This window comes from Phragmites australis, chromosome 7, assembly GCF_958298935.1.
Source record: "Phragmites australis chromosome 7, lpPhrAust1.1, whole genome shotgun sequence".
In the NCBI taxonomy this organism is placed as follows: domain Eukaryota; kingdom Viridiplantae; phylum Streptophyta; class Magnoliopsida; order Poales; family Poaceae; genus Phragmites; species Phragmites australis.
Window position 1 is genome coordinate 37,616,175 of NC_084927.1, and position 18,744 is coordinate 37,634,918.

The 18,744-nt window shown below is 41.8% G+C and overlaps 2 protein-coding genes across 2 annotated transcripts; one reads left to right on the forward strand and one right to left on the reverse strand.

Moving 5' to 3' along the window:
* Window positions 1-1,133: 1,133 nt before the first annotated feature.
* On the forward strand, window positions 1,134-2,378 carry LOC133925231 (two-component response regulator ORR6-like). The gene is made up of 3 exons (XM_062371128.1): window positions 1,134-1,539; window positions 1,649-1,779; window positions 1,894-2,378. The coding sequence occupies exons 1-3, from the start codon at window positions 1,338-1,340 to the stop codon at window positions 2,047-2,049; spliced, it is 489 nt and encodes a 162-aa protein (XP_062227112.1). The 5' UTR covers window positions 1,134-1,337; the 3' UTR covers window positions 2,050-2,378.
* Window positions 2,379-16,771: 14,393 nt separating this feature from the next.
* Window positions 16,772-17,939, reverse strand: LOC133923710 (early nodulin-like protein 6). The gene is made up of 2 exons (XM_062368992.1): window positions 17,348-17,939; window positions 16,772-17,244 (listed from the first exon to the last, which is right to left on the reverse strand). Exons 1-2 carry the CDS (start codon window positions 17,526-17,528, stop codon window positions 16,892-16,894), a joined length of 534 nt encoding a protein of 177 aa, XP_062224976.1. The 5' UTR covers window positions 17,529-17,939; the 3' UTR covers window positions 16,772-16,891.
* Window positions 17,940-18,744: the final 805 nt, after the last annotated feature.

Here is an 18,744-nt window from a genome sequence, read left to right on the forward strand (position 1 = left end):
GCTATTTATGAGATAAGATGGTTCTGTTACATATATGTTTGTGTTGTGGATCTCAGGATAAAAGCGTGTGTGCGGTTAAGTGTAGATACTCACACTTTTGTGTCAAAATTGCTTGTGCATATGAATCTACTTAAACTTGTGGCTAATTCCTTGCTAACTCATCTAAATACATAATTGTTAGAGTCGGGTTATTATATGTACCCTTTATAGATTAAGCCTTACGAGTAAGTTCAACCATTGTTCACGAGCTTATGGCTTATTTTATTATTCAGCAAAATAATTATGATATTGAGAAGTATAAGTTGTAAGTATGAGGCGAGATCTGGGCGACGCTAGGGGTAGGTCCGGAGAGGAACCTAGATGTCATAGACTGTTTGCATCGTTTAAGCATCGACCATTGTTGTATTTGGCTCTAGCACTTTTCGTACTAACCACATATATGATTATGGGAAGGATGAGCCGAATACCTCGTGTAGTTGTGATCTTTTGACTTGAACGTTCCGAGTGTCGTAAGCATAATAGGCTCGTAGGGGTATCTTGTTTGCTTTAGGATAATTTTTAATTATGAATCATTTAATTGTGTATAATATAAGGTATAGATTATTCATTTATATCATAACTAGTGTATTTTATAGGATATAAATTGTATCCCAGCCCTAAGAATCCAAAAGCAATCTTTCGTCATACAAACATCCCATAAAAGAAGAAAATACACAGGTCAAAAAGATTTTTTGATTCCGGTACAACACCTAGAAAGAGTCAATCAGCATGAAAAGAAAACAAGATGCGTGCCCCATGCATGCAATGCAATGCGAATCTCTCGAAACTCCAATGGAGGATCCGAAGAAGCCCAAAGTCCCCGACCCCATCGCGGCTCCGATCGCAAATACCACGCGAAACAAACCAAACGGAACCGCCGGGAAAATTAGCCGACGAGATCCGGGCGTACGTGGGGTGACAGCCGTCGAAAGCGAAAGCCGAGGCAGGGAAATCCCGGCCGGATCGCCGCGCGGGCCCCGCGGATCCTCGCCCTGATCGGTCTGAGCAATGGGCCCCGGGGCGGGGGAGGGTTTACTCGATCCGCGCGCCTCGGATCCTCTTTGAGATCTCATCTCGCAGGGTTTGGCACGCATTAATTCCCTCTCCCACCCTCCTATCCACTGGCCTCGTCGCCCCTTTCCTTTCTGGTCACCACTCCTGTATATATACCCAACCAAGCCGAGAGCTTTGATTCCACTGCATCCCAGCGCAAGAACAACAAGAGGTTACTCATCGAGACATCGTCGCCGGTTGAGTTGTTTCGTGGTGAGCGAACGATCTCTTTGTTTGATTGATCAATGGCTGCGGCTGCTCCGTCTCCGGCGCCGGTTCCGTCCTCGTCCCCGAAGGTTGCGTCGCCAAAGGCCGGCGACCGGAAGGTCGTACCCGTGACGGTCGCCGAGGAGGTGGTACTGGAAGAGAAGCACGTCCTGGCGGTCGACGACAGCTCCGTCGACCGGGCCATCATCGCCAAGATCCTCCGCAGCTCCAAATACAGAGGTAAATATCCATCGGGCGAAAAAAATAGCGTTCTTGATCGCCGATTGATTCGGCGGAATCAGTCAGCAATTACGACATGGAAGCTAAATCGTGTTTTTGACTTGCGCAGTGACCACGGTGGAATCGGCGACGAGGGCGCTGGAGCTCCTCGGCCTCGGGCTGCTGCCCGACGTGAACATGATAATAACGGACTATTGGATGCCCGGCATGACCGGATACGAGCTCCTCAAGCGCGTCAAGGTAAATTCGCACGCCAAGTACTCAAATTTCTTCTCGATGTCCTCTCCGTTCTGCAATGCAAGAATTGGGATGATCCAGTGCTGACTCCAAATTTGTGATCTTTTTTCTTCACAGGAATCGTCAAAGCTGAAGGAGATCCCGGTGGTAATCATGTCGTCGGAGAACGTCCCGAACCGGATCAGCCGGTGCCTGGAGGAGGGAGCAGAGGACTTCCTCCTCAAGCCCGTCCGGCCCTCGGACGTATCCCGGCTGTGCAACCGGATCAGATGATCGCTCGGTGGCCGCTGCTGCATCTGGAAGGATTACCCTTGGGAGGAAACCATTTTTTGCTCTTTCTTTTCCCCAATTTTTTGGACATAGATCTGCTGCTGCCTCAAACAAGAAGCTAACTCTTGGGGCTTAGGGAGACTAGTTTAGGAAGTTAGGAATTGGGGGAGCATTTTCTTGCTCCCTTGTGATCTTCTGCAAAAGATGCCAAGAAAAAGAGGAGGAGAATTCATTCACTTCAGCAAAAGAATTCTTCTGATGTTTTTTCAGAGAACTTCTCTTCTCACCTGTTGAAAGAAATGACATCAGAGCAAACCTGTTAACCGTTTCAAGATCAGAGTTCTTGACATCTTCCAGGATTAGCATTTACTGATTCAATTCACATCTTATTTCTTCTCACATGGTGACCACGATTCGTCCACGATCTGTTGTCCATTATGATTGATTGTTCATAGCCCTAAATAATGTTTGATCGATCGTATTTCTTTCTGCTGATGGTTGGGCCCTGCCTACCATGATTTGTATGCATGCCATGTACTACTATTATTGCGCTAGCAGTTAGCATAAACGCACAAGCACAATCTTGTGCTAGCTGTGCGTATCAGAAAGCATTATTCTTGTGCTGTGCGTATCAGCAAAGTATTATACAATAGTTCTTGGCTGTCTTAGGTGAGCTGTTGTTGTATACGGTGTAAAGAAATGAAAAGTCGAAGGGGATATATGGGGGGATATGACAATAAAGACAGTGGAAGGATCTCTTCAAAGATTTGCTTGCCTGGAAGCAGATTCTGCAAAAGGGACCCTGCAGTGTATTTGGCCCGGGTCTGATGTGGTTGGATACTTGGAATGTAATGTTTCCTTCTGCTGGGAACCTGCAGGATCAGCAGAGGATCCGTCTGACAGATCGGTGTGCATTGCAATTAGTACGACTACTATTAGCTCAGGTCAGGCCCGGATTTTATCTGAATTTTGTCTTCTAGAACATCAAAGTTGGAGGGCCTGTTTTTTTGTTAAAGAAATGCCCACGAAAGAACTGTGTAGCAGGGATTTTTGGGCTTTGAATTTTTCTGTGTGAGCATAACTGACTTGGCTTTGAATTGTTTACGTGACTAGTAACAATGTGCGTACGCGCACACATAATTTTTTATATCTACGTTCCTGATATGGTTTTAAGACATCAAGATTAAAAATAAACGATACAGTAAGTGATCTGGACCCTTGGCATCTACTCTTCTTAATCCAACCCTTGACATTATCCGTAGCAAAAGTGAGTAGTAAACTGAAGCTTTGCACTCGAAATTAGTATTCTCTGCAAATAAAGAAGAGATGAAGCAGCGGATACCTGAGTGTATACCGGGCATTCGTTCATTAAACCTATTTCAGGTATCGTTTAACCAGGCTCACTTTGAGTGCATGACAGAACGAATCAACGTGTACACTTGAAATCTCTGTTCGTAATTTATCGAGGATGAGGTGCACAACTAACTTTACGTAAATATGTAAACGTGTAGTATTACCACTTCCGAGCATTACTCGGCAGATACCGACTTACTGAACATGGCAAGTTAGTTTATTATCTATAATTTCTTGGTTGCTCTACTCCTGTTGTTGTTCTTTTTTCTTTTTTATACCCGTTTTTTACTTGTTTTTCTCATGTACTTGCTGACCAGTGCTACTACTCGGTTCAATTTTATTGTAATTATTTTTTCTGCTATAATGAATGATGGAGCTCCTGTCACTTTTTTGAAAAAAAGGAAAATGCAAGCTGTGCTGGCAGGAGAAGGGGACCGGCCTACAGGATCCTGGAGAGAGGGGGGATGAGATCTACGAATCGATGTAATTTTTTTAAAAAAATATTAGTTACATAGAAAATTGCAAAAAAAATCTATGCATTTTTGGAAAAGCGGAAAATAAGTACCTGTCCATCATTTGTCCACAATTGGCATGCCGATAGAAACTGTCAGCAATTGTCGGTGAGGTATTCTTCGATCTTTAGCTTTGAAAACACTTTTACAAGAAATAGTTCGATTTGAAGCATTCGGTGTATACAACATAGGCACCCGGCATTCCGGTAAGTTGATTTTCGTTCTTCTGTGATTGGCTTTTTCTCTGTAAGAATTAGTCTAGCGTGATCCTCTAATGATGATTAGACCATCCGGTGAAGTCATTTGTATTCTCCCTTTTGTCAATAATACTCTGTTGTTTCTGCCCATTTGACACCGGACCATCTGGTGAGGTAAAACTTTCTCTGAACATAATATTCCGGTGCGTATAATTCTTCCGGCACCGGACAATCCGGTGAATATATCTTTCATATGGCTTCTTTTATATATTCTTAACAAACATAATAGTCTAAGTGACTATATTATTATTAATCATCAAAATCATAATCATGATCTAATAGAATATTTTAACTAAAGGTGAATTGCTGACGTATGCTATTTTTACATTTTTTCTAAAATGCATAATACTTTTGCAATTTTCTATTAAATTAATGTTACATTAAAAAAACTCCGACTCGATGCCCAAAGGCCGTAGGCGAGCTGTTTTTTCGGGGGCACGTACGTGAAACGCACGGAGACTGTTCGCGTGCATGCAAAGCGAGTGGCGTCGATCGCGTCGCGCCACGCCACGCCACGGATCCGGACGCATCTGCACGCCATTGTTTCCCTCTCTCCGTACCGTGCCACTCACACATGCTACGGCCTACGGCACATGCCGGCCATCGTACTCCTGCTTTGGTCGCTTCCTAATTCCTACCATCATCCTATGCGATTGATTATCTAGAGGTGGTCCTTCCTTCCATTGCTTGTACCATTCGTGGAGATGGAGAGAACGAACCTGCTATGTGTACGAGCAGAAATTTGGTAAGAATTTAAGTCATGAGTGGGAAATTTTAGATCCGGAGTGGCTGCAGATCGTGTGTTCAGTTCGTTTCGACAAATTGCTCTCGCTGGTATTGAGATGCTAGCGAAATGTTGTCCTCGTACAGTCGTATTCTATGGGGGGGAACATCCAAATCTCCGGCAGAACCGAGTCACGAGGGGATGATGGATATAGGTGAACCACACGCGTCAAGAGGAGTAGAGGAAAGGGATGGACCTAGAAACCTGCCCTCAGAATCGAGAGAAAAATTGGCAGCCCCGTGCTGGCTTCGCGCGGCGTGGGAACAACCATGACAAGGGAGTGGAGGAGACGGGACAGAGGGCCGGTTTGTTGGTTGGTTTGGTGCCCCCGGGCGGGGTCGCCAAGATCGCGCAGGATCACTCGGGTCCCGGGGGCGCGGCATGGCATGAGTATGACACGGCACCGCGCCCGTGGTCCAGCGGATGGCGGCAAGCCGGCAAAGGCAAATCCTCTCGTCGGACGCCGTCGTTCTTGAAGAATCCAGCACATGAGTCCTGCCAACGATCACAGTGACCTGACCTGCTGCCTGACCGACATGTGCTGGCTGGCGCGCTGGATCCGGTCGGGTCAGGTCGGCCTCCGCCGGGCCCCTAAAATATTCGTGTTTTTCGAGGACCCTAAAATCTGCAGGCTTCAACCGGTACTTGAGGAGGCTGACTGTGTTTATTCGTAATGGAAGGATCTTGTCTTTATGGATATGTATAATTTTGAAAAGAAAGTGGTTGGTCTATTTTAGAAATTATTTAAGTTTAACCCGACGGATGTAAAGGTGCTTTGGAGTCTGAATCATGAGAGATACTAAATTGAGTTAGCTCTGCAGACTGGTCTGACGGATACAGGCTTATGTATCTGTTTTTAACTCTTATATCTACACGTACAACTCCAGATTAAATCAACTAAACAGAAATTAAACTCAATTTATCTAGACAAACACAACAAATTAAACATTTTTTTAATAAATATATAATTCTGCTTGACCTATTTTCACTCAATATGCATATATGGTCATACGGTTAAAACCTTATAGGCAACCAATTGTGTACAACCAGAAGCATATGGACTCCTGCTTGGAGCCTGTACTGGCTGTAGTAGAGTAATTTTTTTAACTAACAAGAGCAATAGTGATTGAAGAGCACCTTGTGTGATGATTGAGTCAAAGCAATCACGGACTTCACGGCTGTAGTTGAATGTGATTACAGTACAAGTGTCGATGTGACACGTACGTTTGCTTGGACACACCGGCCGTGCATACGAATCTTGGCATACGGTGTACAGTAGCTCGGCCGTTGATTGCAAACGTAGGTACACGTTCAATGTCCCAAGCCCTTGCCGCTGGCCCATCTGTCGCTGTAGGAAGGACGGACATTTGCAGGGCAGCGGAGCTGTGGAAGAGACGGCCGGTTTTCTCTTCTAGACCTTGGACTGCCGCTGTTTTTCTGGAGTGGATACGTGGTGCGGCCGATGGTTTGAACTGCCCGATCACGATCCGCTGGATGGGACGTGCCCAGCGTACGTACGCCCAGCAATGTGTGTAAACGAGTCAGTCACGCGGCGGATCGTGATTTCCGGTTTCGAGTCGCGTTTCCGGCATGTCGCGACAACGTTTAGTCTCTGTCTGATCGGATGCAAGTCACGCGGCGGATCCGCCACGGTTTGCAGCTGACGTGCTGCTTTTCTGTACGGGAATGCAACTCCACCTCTATTTCTGCACACACGCCTAATCTCCTACTCTAGAAGCAAAGATTTCTGTCACCGGCACGACTCTCATTTGCCCAATCGCGCGCGGCTCAAAACAACTAAAAAATACGACTACGTATTGGCCAATGTGTAACGACAGTTCGTTGACAGGGCACTTCTCGTCTTAAAACAAAATGAGAGCCTTCACCGCTGCAATTTGATTTCTTAGGATCTTTCAGTTTTTTTAAAATCCTCAACACTCAGTATAAACTGTAATATTTAAACACATGTTCAAACATATATCATACTCTATACACACCCATACACACTAAGACATACACTTAATCTACAAACTATACACACGTATACTGTAGAGATCCACGAAGTCTCAGACTCTGCAAACTATGGGCTCGTTGCGCTCTCATTGTGATCCACATGCACTCGAAATCGTTCGGAAGAAATCTATATACGGGGGCAAGCCCCAGTGAGACACAAGCGTCGAGCCGACGCTCATGGGTAGAGAACAATCAACTGTTTCTACCGCTGGGCTATCAGCCCGTTCTCTTAGAGTTGGTGACAAGTCTACAAGCAAATTTTAGAGGCGTGATTGGTTGTTTATATGGGGTCTTAGCTATATGGATCGTATATATAGGTTCAACGGAGTCATATTTGTTAAAAAAATATTTGGTTGGTTATATTTGTCTAGACAGATTATGTTGAGTTTTTATTTGGTTGATTGAATTTGAATTTGTATGGGCGGATGCCAGATTAGAGATTATGATTGATTGCTTATATGAAGATGTTTTGTGACGCTAACAAATGGACTCGTCTGTATGAACGAATACAGCAGAGTGCATCCGCTGAGTTATGCTGCGGAGGGAAGTCTTACTTAGATATGACTACGGACATATATTTATATCTATCGAAACAAACTAAAATAATATATATACATAACTAAATATATTTCTTCCTAAAATCATATTCATCTACTTAGGCTAAATCCATCTATACAGCAACTAAGCAGACAAAGTGATCCAAATGAGGAAGGACGATCTGACTTTATGGTACTTAAAAACATGAAAAGGCAGGACGGTTGTTAAGATATACTCGTACGTCAGATCTAACGCTACCCAAATAGCGTCCTAGTGCCAACTAAAGTAGTTGCACGTACGACAACCAAACCAATCAGAGCAATTTGGTGCAGCATTTGGCACGAAAACAAAGCATATGGTACGATCATCAAAGGATAAGACAAGATGCAAAAGAAGAGCTATACAAAAGTTGTAGAGTTAGCACTCATATCGGCCATATAATTTAAGTTGTTCCAAAATTTGGCCGAAGGAGAACAGGAAGGTCCTCAACGCAGGTGCCTCCACTCCATACGACGGTGGTTCTCAAGCAGACAGGTCACATGACGTCTTGGGATTGTCTACAGCTGCCAATCGATTGCAGATAGTCCCAGCCTCTCTAAGATCTGATTTGTTTTCGAAAAGTGCCTGAGAAAATCGAAACCATAATGGCAGTTGAGAAAGGATTCAAGGATAATCACAGAAAAGTAAGCATTTCATTTATTTGCATTGGCCCCATAAACAGAATTTGAGATGCCAAGATCCTGTCCACATTCCATGTACCAAGCCTGAGCTAATGCTCACTCAGCAGTAGCCATTGACACTGGTATTTGAAAAGGCAAAAGTAGTACTAGTATCAAGTTGACAAAAACAAGAGAGGACATGACGGCCAAAAGCAATCGGTGTTCATCGCACTACTCATGAACCGACAAATAGCATTAAATATGGTGCTGGTGGAGTTAAACGTTGGTCATACGATAAACTTTTTTTCTTAAAGATTGTTCCTTGGGTAAATCATTATAAGCCACTACTTAAACTTCAGCAGGAACAAAAACACCAGCCATTGGTCAGCAGCCACACGGCCTACAGGCCTAGCATCAAAAGAGCATTATAGACTTGGTGAACGAAACAAGCAATTCAATACTGTAAATGGTAGCCATATTTATTAATACAGCTACTATATTACGGCTCCAATAAAAATGAATCAGGAAATTTCCATGATTTCTCCCAACTTAGGGGGCGAGGATGATATTTTTTTTGTCCTTTGGTTTGTTTCATCAATCTATCTCAACAGCACAATCATTCCACTGTGAATCACTTCGTATTTGCAAGGACCGCAGACATGACAGGGAAACAAACCGCAGACATGGACATTATGACATCCAAAACCGTGCAATAATGCCAAACAACGCAGAAACACACAGGTAACACCAGGGTAAAAAAAACCGTCGGTAACCGTCCAAAAATCACGATTATCGATCTTCTCGGTCCGGTCCGGTTTCAGAAACCGAACGGTAACCGAAATTTGAATTCAAAAAATTCAAAAAAATAAAAAAATTCAAAAAAAATTCATACAAAATCTTAAAAAAAACTAGACACAATTCTAATACCTTCTGTGAAAAAAAATTTCAAAAATAATGTCGTTTGCATCATATTCTATAGGGAGAAAGTTTGAAAAAAATGAAAAAAAATTGAAGCGTGCGACTCAGTTATTAACTCACGTTAAGGAAAAGTGTAACATGCAAACACATATTTTTCTTGTATAAAACACATTTTAAGAGAATCTTTAAAATTTATTTCACTTTATTTAGAGTTTTCTTAAATTCTCGGTAACCGACCAAAACCGAGCGGTTACCGAACAGCTAAAATCGTGATTTTTTTTCCAAAATTCAAATTTTGCCAAATGAATTTTCTCCGATTTTTTTTGAATTTTTGACCGGTAAGCGCGATTATCGCTCATTTTCGGTTACCGCCGGAGCTCGGTAACCGAGCTCGGTAACCGAGCTCCGGTCGGTAACGTAAACCTTGGGTAACACAAATCAGTTAAATTAGGAGGCAACAGATCTCGTAGCATAATATGGTACATAAAGAACAGAAGCGATGATTCATATTTCTGCAACATGAGATTGTTCTATCCCTGTATTGGTTTAACACTAGAGAGCAGCAAGCGTCGGAACAAAACCAACTTTCGATAACAGTCAGATCAACTGAACCTCTTTACAGAGCTATTAGATTATCAAATTCAAACAATGATGTTACACTACCAGAACTGCCGCACATTACCACTGCATCATAAGCAGGGCTACTATATTGAAAAAAATTCAGACTACATTGCTTAAGAAATGAAGGATAGAAGCTAAAAAATAATGCCCCTTAGAAGACTTGATATGCCAATGCTTGTGAAAGCAGGGTAACCAAAACATGTGACGCAGAGCATTCTAGAATAAATGGATTGGTACTGTCATGGGCAAATCCATGGGGAGTTAGGAACACTTGAGAGCTCTCAAGCCCTCTTACAATTTTTTGGCACAGAAGAGGAAGAAAAAGAAGAGAAGAGAAGAGGAGGAGGAGAAAGAAAAAGAGAAAAAAAGAGGAAAAGAAGAAGAAAAAGTTAAGTCCTCTTAATTCTTAGAGTTGTATCCGTCATTGAGTACTATAACATTAATTATCATCAATTCTATATAAAATTTCCGCACAAATGACAACTTCCATTGGGAAAACTAAGAAATAGTTGCACCACAGCAAGTTTCTACTGCTATGTACTACAAAATTGAAACTACGAGAAGCAAGCATACAAGTACATCAGGAGCATCCAAGAAAAGAATTTTATGTGGTGGCTGCTCTCTTTTAGGTAATTTGATTATGCTATAATGATATTGTTTTTATAAGAAAACAATAACTTCTTTTATGTAACACTTTTTAAAGTACTCGCTAGCTAAGATTCTAGAGATTGATGTAGCCTGAAAATAAGATAGAAAATATAATCATGGTGTGTCAAACATTAGATGTGGTGCCCATGAATTTTTTTGCTAAAAATGAATGACGGTTTAGTATTAGACTATATGATCGATGATTTAAATTCATATGTTCTTTTACGATTTTACTTACTTTAAATATTCAGATATGAGATGAGATGATGTAATAATGCACTATAATTATATGCATCACGCAATACAAAAGGTCAAAAAAATTCCATTATCTTAAAAAAATACATAAGGAGCCCTGCAAGGCCTGCATCATCAACGCGCCTGATCTCTCCATAGTTGTGCCTGATGAATTAAACGCCTAGCTACTGCACCACATGCAAAAGCAACTTGATCAATTGACGAGACGAAGCGGCACTACTTTTACTTGATCCTTATGTTTCATCCAACGGTCTAACCTTTCGTGACGGTATCCCGACAGTGTTCTCCAAGCAAGAAAAGCGATCCATCAACGGGAGAACCTAAAAATATGGCTAGTTTCTTGACAGGACGAACAAAAGGGACTAGAGAAACATCTCTGTCATTTTTTTTTCAGATTTTTTTTCGTCACCATCCGGTTGAGAAACGGAGTGAAATACCAGGTCAGGGGTGGTCGGTATCTGAAATACCGACCACCCGAGTCTGAGCTTCTCTTTTCTATTTCTCCCTCTACAAGTCGCTGATGATCCTGAAATTTTGTGTGATGTTTGTCCATTTCATTACTCTTCTCTCTGCATTTTTTTTCTTCAGATTTTTCATTTGCAATTCGATTGTGGAACGATGTCAAATTGGAGAGCAGAGTGTAGTCGGTATCTGAAATACCGTCCAACCCGAGTCTGAGCTTCTCTTTTTTATTTCTCCCTCAACAAGTCTCTGATGATCCTGAAATTTTGTGTGATGTTTCGCCATTTCATTAACCTTATCTCTGCATTTTTTTTTCAGATTTTTCCTTTGAAATTCGATTGTGGAACGAGGTCAAATTGGAGGGCAGGGGGTGGTCGGGATTTAGATTACCGTCCGAGAAACCGCATCTTCCTCGAGCGCCCAGCGCGCGGGCAGCCCTTTCTCCACGTCTCACCGTCCGGGGTCCACGCTTGTACGTTGGTGCTTGCACAGACCAGTCACCGCCGTATCTCATCGAGTGTCGCGAGTCACGGCGGAGGCGTCGGGCAAGCTTGTCGCCGGCCATTCTCCTGTTCGCATTCTACGGACCGGGCAGCTGTTTTCTTATATCATTTTGCCCGTGTGTTAACCTGTACATCTTGCAATGAACGTGAGCTTTGGAGCACATACAGCTATACATGTTTTCTTGACGGCAAACATATTAGCGAGTTGCTGGCCGGCCTACTTGTGATCGATTCTTGGCTGCTCGCCGTCGCTGTCTAACGGATCGAGTCCGTGTTACACCTTCATCCTCTGGCCGCTTGTCGTGGGCTCGTGGCTCAGGTAGAGAAGCTGAGGAGAACTCGCTAGCTTTGCCGGTCGGTGAGGTGAATGCATGTTTAGCCGGCGATGCGGCGGTGGCGGCGGCTGGAGAAGGAATAATTGCCACGGATGGTGGCACTACTATAAAAATTATTTTTAGAATATTTAAATGTTTTTATATAGACGGTTTATATGATAAACTGTCTGAGCAGATCTCTGCAGTTTTAGATCTTATGTGAAAATAAATTTTTATATATAATGGATGACAGTTTATCTTAAAAAATTATAATTTTTTCATACAAAATCGAATGAACACAAATTTTATATAAAATTGTAGCTCTTGATCATATCTACAACCATGTAGTTGATTTTTTTTTCCATTTGAGGCCATTAAATATCTAAATAATCACTTGGAGTTTTAGACAGAGAGATCAAAAGGATTGCATATGCTATTATGATCACTAGTACTTCTGTGGTGGGATGATATTATCATAATCAGTTCTTTTCATTTAATCATCTATAGTAATAGATTTTCGCAAACGATTTTCACATAAAGTTTTCATATATATACACACACAAGAAAATCATCTATTTTCATATATCTTTTATTAAAGACGAATGACTAAATAGCTATGAAAGTCGTACATCCTTGAGGCCATCTTCAGCCTAAGGTTTGACTTACCGTTTGAGGCTCGGTTACTGAACCCGATCGGTAACCGAAAATACACGGTTATCGTGATCTCTGCAGTTTTAGATCTTTGAAAATAAATTTTCATATATAATGAATGATAGTTTATCTTAGAAAATTATAATTTTTTCATACAAAGTCGAATGAACACAAATTTTATATGAAAATTGTAGCTCTTGATCAGATCTACAACTATGTAGTTGATTTTTTTTTCATTGAGGCCATTAAATATCTAAATAATCACTTGAAGTTTTAGACAGAGAGATCAAAATGATTACATATGCTATTATGATCGCTAGTACTTCTGTGGTGGGATGGTATTATCATAATCGGTTCTTTTCATTTAATCGTCTCTAGTAATAGATTTTCGCAAACGATTTTCACATAAAGTTTACACACACATAAAAGAAAATCGTCTATTTTCATATATCTTTGATTAAAGACGAATGACTAGATAGCTATGAAAGTCGTATGTCCTTGAGGCCATCTTTAGCCTAAGGTTTGACTTACCGTTTGAGGCTTGGTTACCGAGCCCGATCGGTAACCGAAAATACACAGATATCATGATAACCATTCAAAATTTGACTGAAATTCATACAAAATTTATTTGCTAAAATTTAAAATTTGATCAAAAATTTGTTAGAATCGTCTCTCTGTAACCGATTGAATCGGATCGGTTACCGAGCGATTTTTTTGAATTTTCCGCATTGTCGGTAATCGCTCAGTCTTATTGGTAATCGCTCGGTTTTTTCGATTTATCGAACTGTTTTCTCAATTTTCAGTGAAATTAAAAAAAAACAAAAATTGGCTCAATCTTGTCAAATCAATAATTAATTCATCTGAGCTTCAAATCAAGTGAAACAAATTTTATTGGTTTCCTTGTAACATGATCTACATGATAAAAAGTATTTATACTCATAAAAAGTTAAAAAATTTCTGTGAGAAAATGTATTTATTAAACCAAGTTAAATGCATAGTTTACTCTTTGCTAATCCAAAAATCATGAAACTAATTTTGTTAGTCTTCTTACATGATCCTATATATTTTAAAAATACATGAACTCATGATTTAGTTATTGTAACATGCAGGATTATATAAATGTATTGTGAGTAGATTAATTCATAACTGACCCATCACACCTCTAAAATTAGTGAAACCACTTTTATTAGTTTATTTATACTATACTTTATGTAAAATAATAATAATAGTAGACATGAAAAAGTTAATTACAATGTTGTTTCTTAACATATTCACTTTATGCTTGTGAACTTTGTAAAAATTATAGAGAAATTAATAAAACTCTAAATGAAGTGAAATCAATTTTAAAGATTCTCTTAAGATACGTTCTACACAAGAAAAATATGTGTTTGTATGTTAAATTTTTTCTTAACATGAGTTAATAATTGAGCTGCACGCTTCAACTTTTTTTATTTTTTTCAAACTTCCTCTCTATAAAATATGATGCAAATGACATTATTTTTGAATTTTTTTTCAGAAAGGTCTTAGAATTGTCTCTAGTTTTATAGGATTTTTTTATTTTTTAATTTAAATTCAGTTACCATTTAGTATCTAAAATCGAATTGGAACAGTAAACTCGGTAACCACAAATTTTGACGGTTATCGTCAATAAATTGAAACCTGCTTTAGCCTCGGGCCCTCGGCCATGAAATACTAGTCATTTGTGGCAATGTGATGTGCCACTAGGCTCTATGTGCTGTGCCAGTGGATAAAAATTGGAATCCTGCCCGTGTAATAGGAACCGCTCTGTTCGGTCGCGTCAGAACTTTTAGTCGCGGATCGGTTGAGAAGTCAAATACGATACGAGTTGAGGGGGTGCACCGAGTCTAAAAAGTTCTTTTTTTTGGCTCTCGCTCCACAGGTCGTGGTTGAGTTGCGCCTGAACTCTTTTGTTCTGTTTATCCACTTCAATCTCCATGCGTGTAATTTTTTTTTTCAGTTTCTTAGCCATGATTTGATTGAGGAACAAATCGAAATTCGTGGTCAGGGTGTGGTCGTTACTTCAAATACTGACCACCCCAAAGTCCAACGAACTCGACCAATCAGCACCCAGACACCGCTTCTTCCTGGAGCAGCCAACGCGGATTCCGTCCTCGTCGTGTCACTGCCTCTACGTAGACCGGTACCAACGCTTGCTGCCTCAGACAGCACAGCACGTACGCGCGCGGATTGGTCGGCCTTGGTACTTGCCCAGAGCCCCAGACTAGTCACCGCCGGATCACATGAAATCGTGAGTCACGGCGGCGGCGGGCAAGCTTGTCGCCGGCCGGGCGTTACGTTGACTGCATGTGTACGCTGAGCGCCTGATAGCTTGTTGCCGGACGTCGGCTGTCACCTTTCTCTCCGTAGGATCCGGCCAATTGGTTAGAACTTTCTGAAGTCTGTTTTTATTAACTGACTCACCACCACGTTCACTTTCAAAAGCTAAAAATTACTACATTAATTAAAAAATAAAAGGATCTACACCATTAAATGTTATGATTATCTAACCGTGTAGATTGAATCAAAATATTCATATTAAAAGACAATTAATAAACAGCTAAATTTGGAATAAAAAATATGAAAAATTAACAGTTCAATTTACATACAAATTGGAAAGAAAATATCTAAATAAAGAGTCATGCAAAAAATACAATTCATAATAATTAAACCTGAAATTAAAATAGAAAAAAAGAATGGCCCATAGCAAATACATTCTTGGAAATTTTTTGAAATAAAAATAAATAAAGTTAGTAACATGATTCTATAAGAATTAGGAAGCAGCATGTAGCTCAAGATTGTCACGTCAAGCAGTCAACGGGGCAAAGCACAACATGCATCAACAAATCCATGGATCGGTAGGAGAAAACATGGGCGCCATTATATCAAGCTTGGACCGTGCAACTCAAGGTCGCAATGTCAAACATGCGACAGAGTAAGACATAGCTCGCAATTTTGTAGACGGTGAACCACATTCTCCAACAACGACTAATGGACATCGACAAATCCGTGGATCGATAGGGCATGGCATGTAACTTGGTCATGTATCTCGAGATCGTGGCACTGGGCGGGAGAGGTGTTGTATTTAACTGAATTTGTTGGGGAATTTAAAATCCACACAATATATTTGTTGTTGCAAAGCATAAGATCATGATGTTAAGTAGGCGATGAGACAAGCCATAACCCATAGGCTGCAGATGGTTGAGCAACGACTTACGGTGACGATAAGGGAGAATGAAGACGCTGGAGCCAAGCTTAGGCTGTGTAACTCACAGTTACGGCTTTGTGGTGGCGACGAGCAAAATTAAAAATCTGATAATAAATTTATTGTTACGCAACACGAGATAATGGATTGACAGGGCATGGCACAGGCTGCAACCACATGACACAACCACAAAGCCGTAGATGATGAAGCTGACCTATGATAGCAACGAGGGACACCTACGTAGCCGATGATCAACAAGACATGATGCAACTGGCAACACGAATCGATAGCTTATTAGAAGGCTCCTGGTGCGAGAGATGATGGATATGTTTGGTGTTTTTTTGCCCATCCTTATCTAGCTTCGCCTAGTAAGGTTAGAGGACAAGTAAATATGTTTACTTCCTTTGCTTGTTTAAATTTAAGCAAGATGGGCTATGATTTCCTTATTTTTTAGAGTCAAATTGACTCTCCTTTCCTACAAGTTTTGTCTTTCCAAACTTTGCCAGATAGGATTAGTGGGTAACGAAAGCAAACATGCCCGATAGGATAGGAGGCAGGCGATACCCGGTCGAACGGGGTGGCGTTGAGCGCGTGGAATGCGAGGTGCGGCGGCGGGTAGACGGGCAGTGGGCCGTGCAGCCGCTCGTGGCGTTGAGTTCTCTCTCAAAAAATTGACTAGCTACTGCTGCCTACTTCGCTCACATCCATCATCCATGACGCTTCGGCTGCACGCGCACGGAAATACTGTGTTCGTTTCTTCATTTACGCGAAATACAATCCAAAATAGATGCAGGTGGTATACTAGTATACTACCCAGTTTAGTTCATACAAAAATCCACCATAACTAAATAAGAAAATTAAGAAAAATGAACTAACAATTAGATGGAATAGCATTTTAAGTCCAAAAGATTAGGTTTCGGGCCCATCCAAAATGAAACATGCAACTCTAATCCAAACAATTTGATCTTTTAAGCAATGCCAGAATAAAATGCTCCACACCATCACAAATGTATCAGTCCCAACTGGGAAAGATGCGCAACCTTAATGAACAATGGAATACACAAGATGGAAAAGAGTACTAGGGCATTATATCGATGAACGTAACTAAGAACGCAGTCCTGCCAGCTTCTCTAATTCAGACACCGTGCACCACGAACGGCAATGCCATCGCCGCGACGGCAATAGTGCCGGCGAGTACGCTGGTGCCTGGAGCGGCGCCGCTCGGGTTCGGTGGGCTGGGAGGCGTCGGGGGCGGGCTAGCCGCCTGGGGCGCCGGCGGGGGCGCGTCGCGGCCGATGACCTTGATGATCATCCTCTGCCCGCGCTCGCAGTGGCCGGTGACGCCGCTGATGAAGTAGAAGAGGCCCGCGCGGTCCAGCTGCACCTGCGTGTCGCCGTTGTTGGAGAAGAAGATGGGGTGCGACGCCCGGCAGTTGTTGTAGTCGTCCTCCGTCACCACCATCACCGAGTCCTTCTTGTACTTGAAATCTTGCCATCATGTGCATGCACAACCAGTTAGCAAGATTAATGCCATTACCAAGAGAGAATCGCACGCGTTGCATGCGTAGTGAACCAATGAACTGGATCTTACGGACGCTGTCGCCGACGAGGAATCGGTTCTTGGACGCCCACTGGTTGTACATGCCGCCCTCCTTGGAGTGCGGCACGACCCAGCCGTCGTCTCCGCCGACCTCAAAGGCGGTGGCGCCGGCGCGGCGGTACAATGTGCCGAGGAGGGCAAGAAGCAGCACAAAGGAAACGAGATTCGCCATCGCCGCCACGCCTTCCTAGCCGATCAGCACCGTTGCAGAACTAAAGATTTGCTCGGCGGTGCCAGGAGCAGCGAATTCATTGGGAGGGATGGCTAACAAGTGCGCGTCGAGGAGTGGAGGTGGTTAGAGTCTTGAGGAGGGAATAGTGGAGACGGCGAGAACGTGGAGTTGGCTCGCCGCGGGTGATCGATCGATCGATCGTTACGTCGCTTCGACCGCGTCAGTTTGACTGACCGCATGCGCGCGCGCACCTTGCGCGGTTGTTGGTTGCCAACTACGTTCTCGGGTGGCGGGCCGTTCTGGGCTTCCTATGGGCCAACCAGCCACCTCGAATGCTATGCCAAGAGGGATTGTTTTTTAATATTTACAAAAATACATATCCATTTTAAAATATTGTACATCTAGACTATTGTTACTATTGGAAGAGCAACACCTTTTTAAAAAATAAAGAGATCGCCCTTTCAATAGGCGCCAGCTTAAAAAAATAAAAAAACATTACATTTTATTGCTCTCAAAATTTAAAATACTATCGAAATAGTTATAAAAAATTCTAAAAAATATGTAGTATAGAATGTTATAATGTATCTCTCAAAAAATTCACAATATTATCAGAATTTGTATAATAAAATTTATCTTTTTTTCTCACTGTACAAATTATATTTTTGTCTAAATTTTTTAGAACTAGATCATAATATCCTCTACAATATAAATATTTTTTTAGAATTTTTTATAACTATTTTGATAATGTTTTGAATTTTAAAAGCAATAGAATATAGTGTTTTTTGATTTTTTTTTTAAGATATCATCTGTTTGACGGGTGACACCTTACTGTCGTCTAACCCACGTGTGACTGTAGACTCGATATGTAATATTTTGAACTAGATATATACTTTTGCAAATATTGGAAAATAAAAAGATTCTACCTAGAGGCACCTCTGACTCGAATTAAACCTTCGCCAGTAGTATTTCGATTCACGATGTCGAAGCACAAACTTTGATGGCACGGTTACACAGATTACATACGGGCACTTCCAAGGTCTGTTTGGCAGTCAAACTAGAATAGAGCAGTAGAGCACAGAGGTGAACCGGAGCTCCGTCCACCAGTAACAGGCTTGAGTTTCACGTCCATCCAACGGTGCGCGTTATCCCCCGGGCCGTCTCCTTTGCTGCAGATGCCCAGAAAAAAAGAAGATGGATCGAGTACGTTCTAGAAGGG

Excerpts from the sequence above, each read along its gene's own strand:
- LOC133923710 (XM_062368992.1), bottom strand. The coding sequence starts at position 17,528 with ATGGCGAATCTCGTTTCCTTTGTGCTGCTTCTTGCCCTCCTCGGCACA. Across the intron at positions 17,245-17,347 it reads CCTCGTCGGCGACAGCGTCC|ATTTCAAGTACAAGAAGGAC; the intron begins GTAAGATCCAGT and ends CATGATGGCAAG.
- LOC133925231 (XM_062371128.1), top strand. The coding sequence starts at position 1,338 with ATGGCTGCGGCTGCTCCGTCTCCGGCGCCGGTTCCGTCCTCGTCCCCG. Across the intron at positions 1,540-1,648 it reads CCGCAGCTCCAAATACAGAG|TGACCACGGTGGAATCGGCG; the intron begins GTAAATATCCAT and ends TGACTTGCGCAG. Across the intron at positions 1,780-1,893 it reads AGCTCCTCAAGCGCGTCAAG|GAATCGTCAAAGCTGAAGGA; the intron begins GTAAATTCGCAC and ends TTTTCTTCACAG.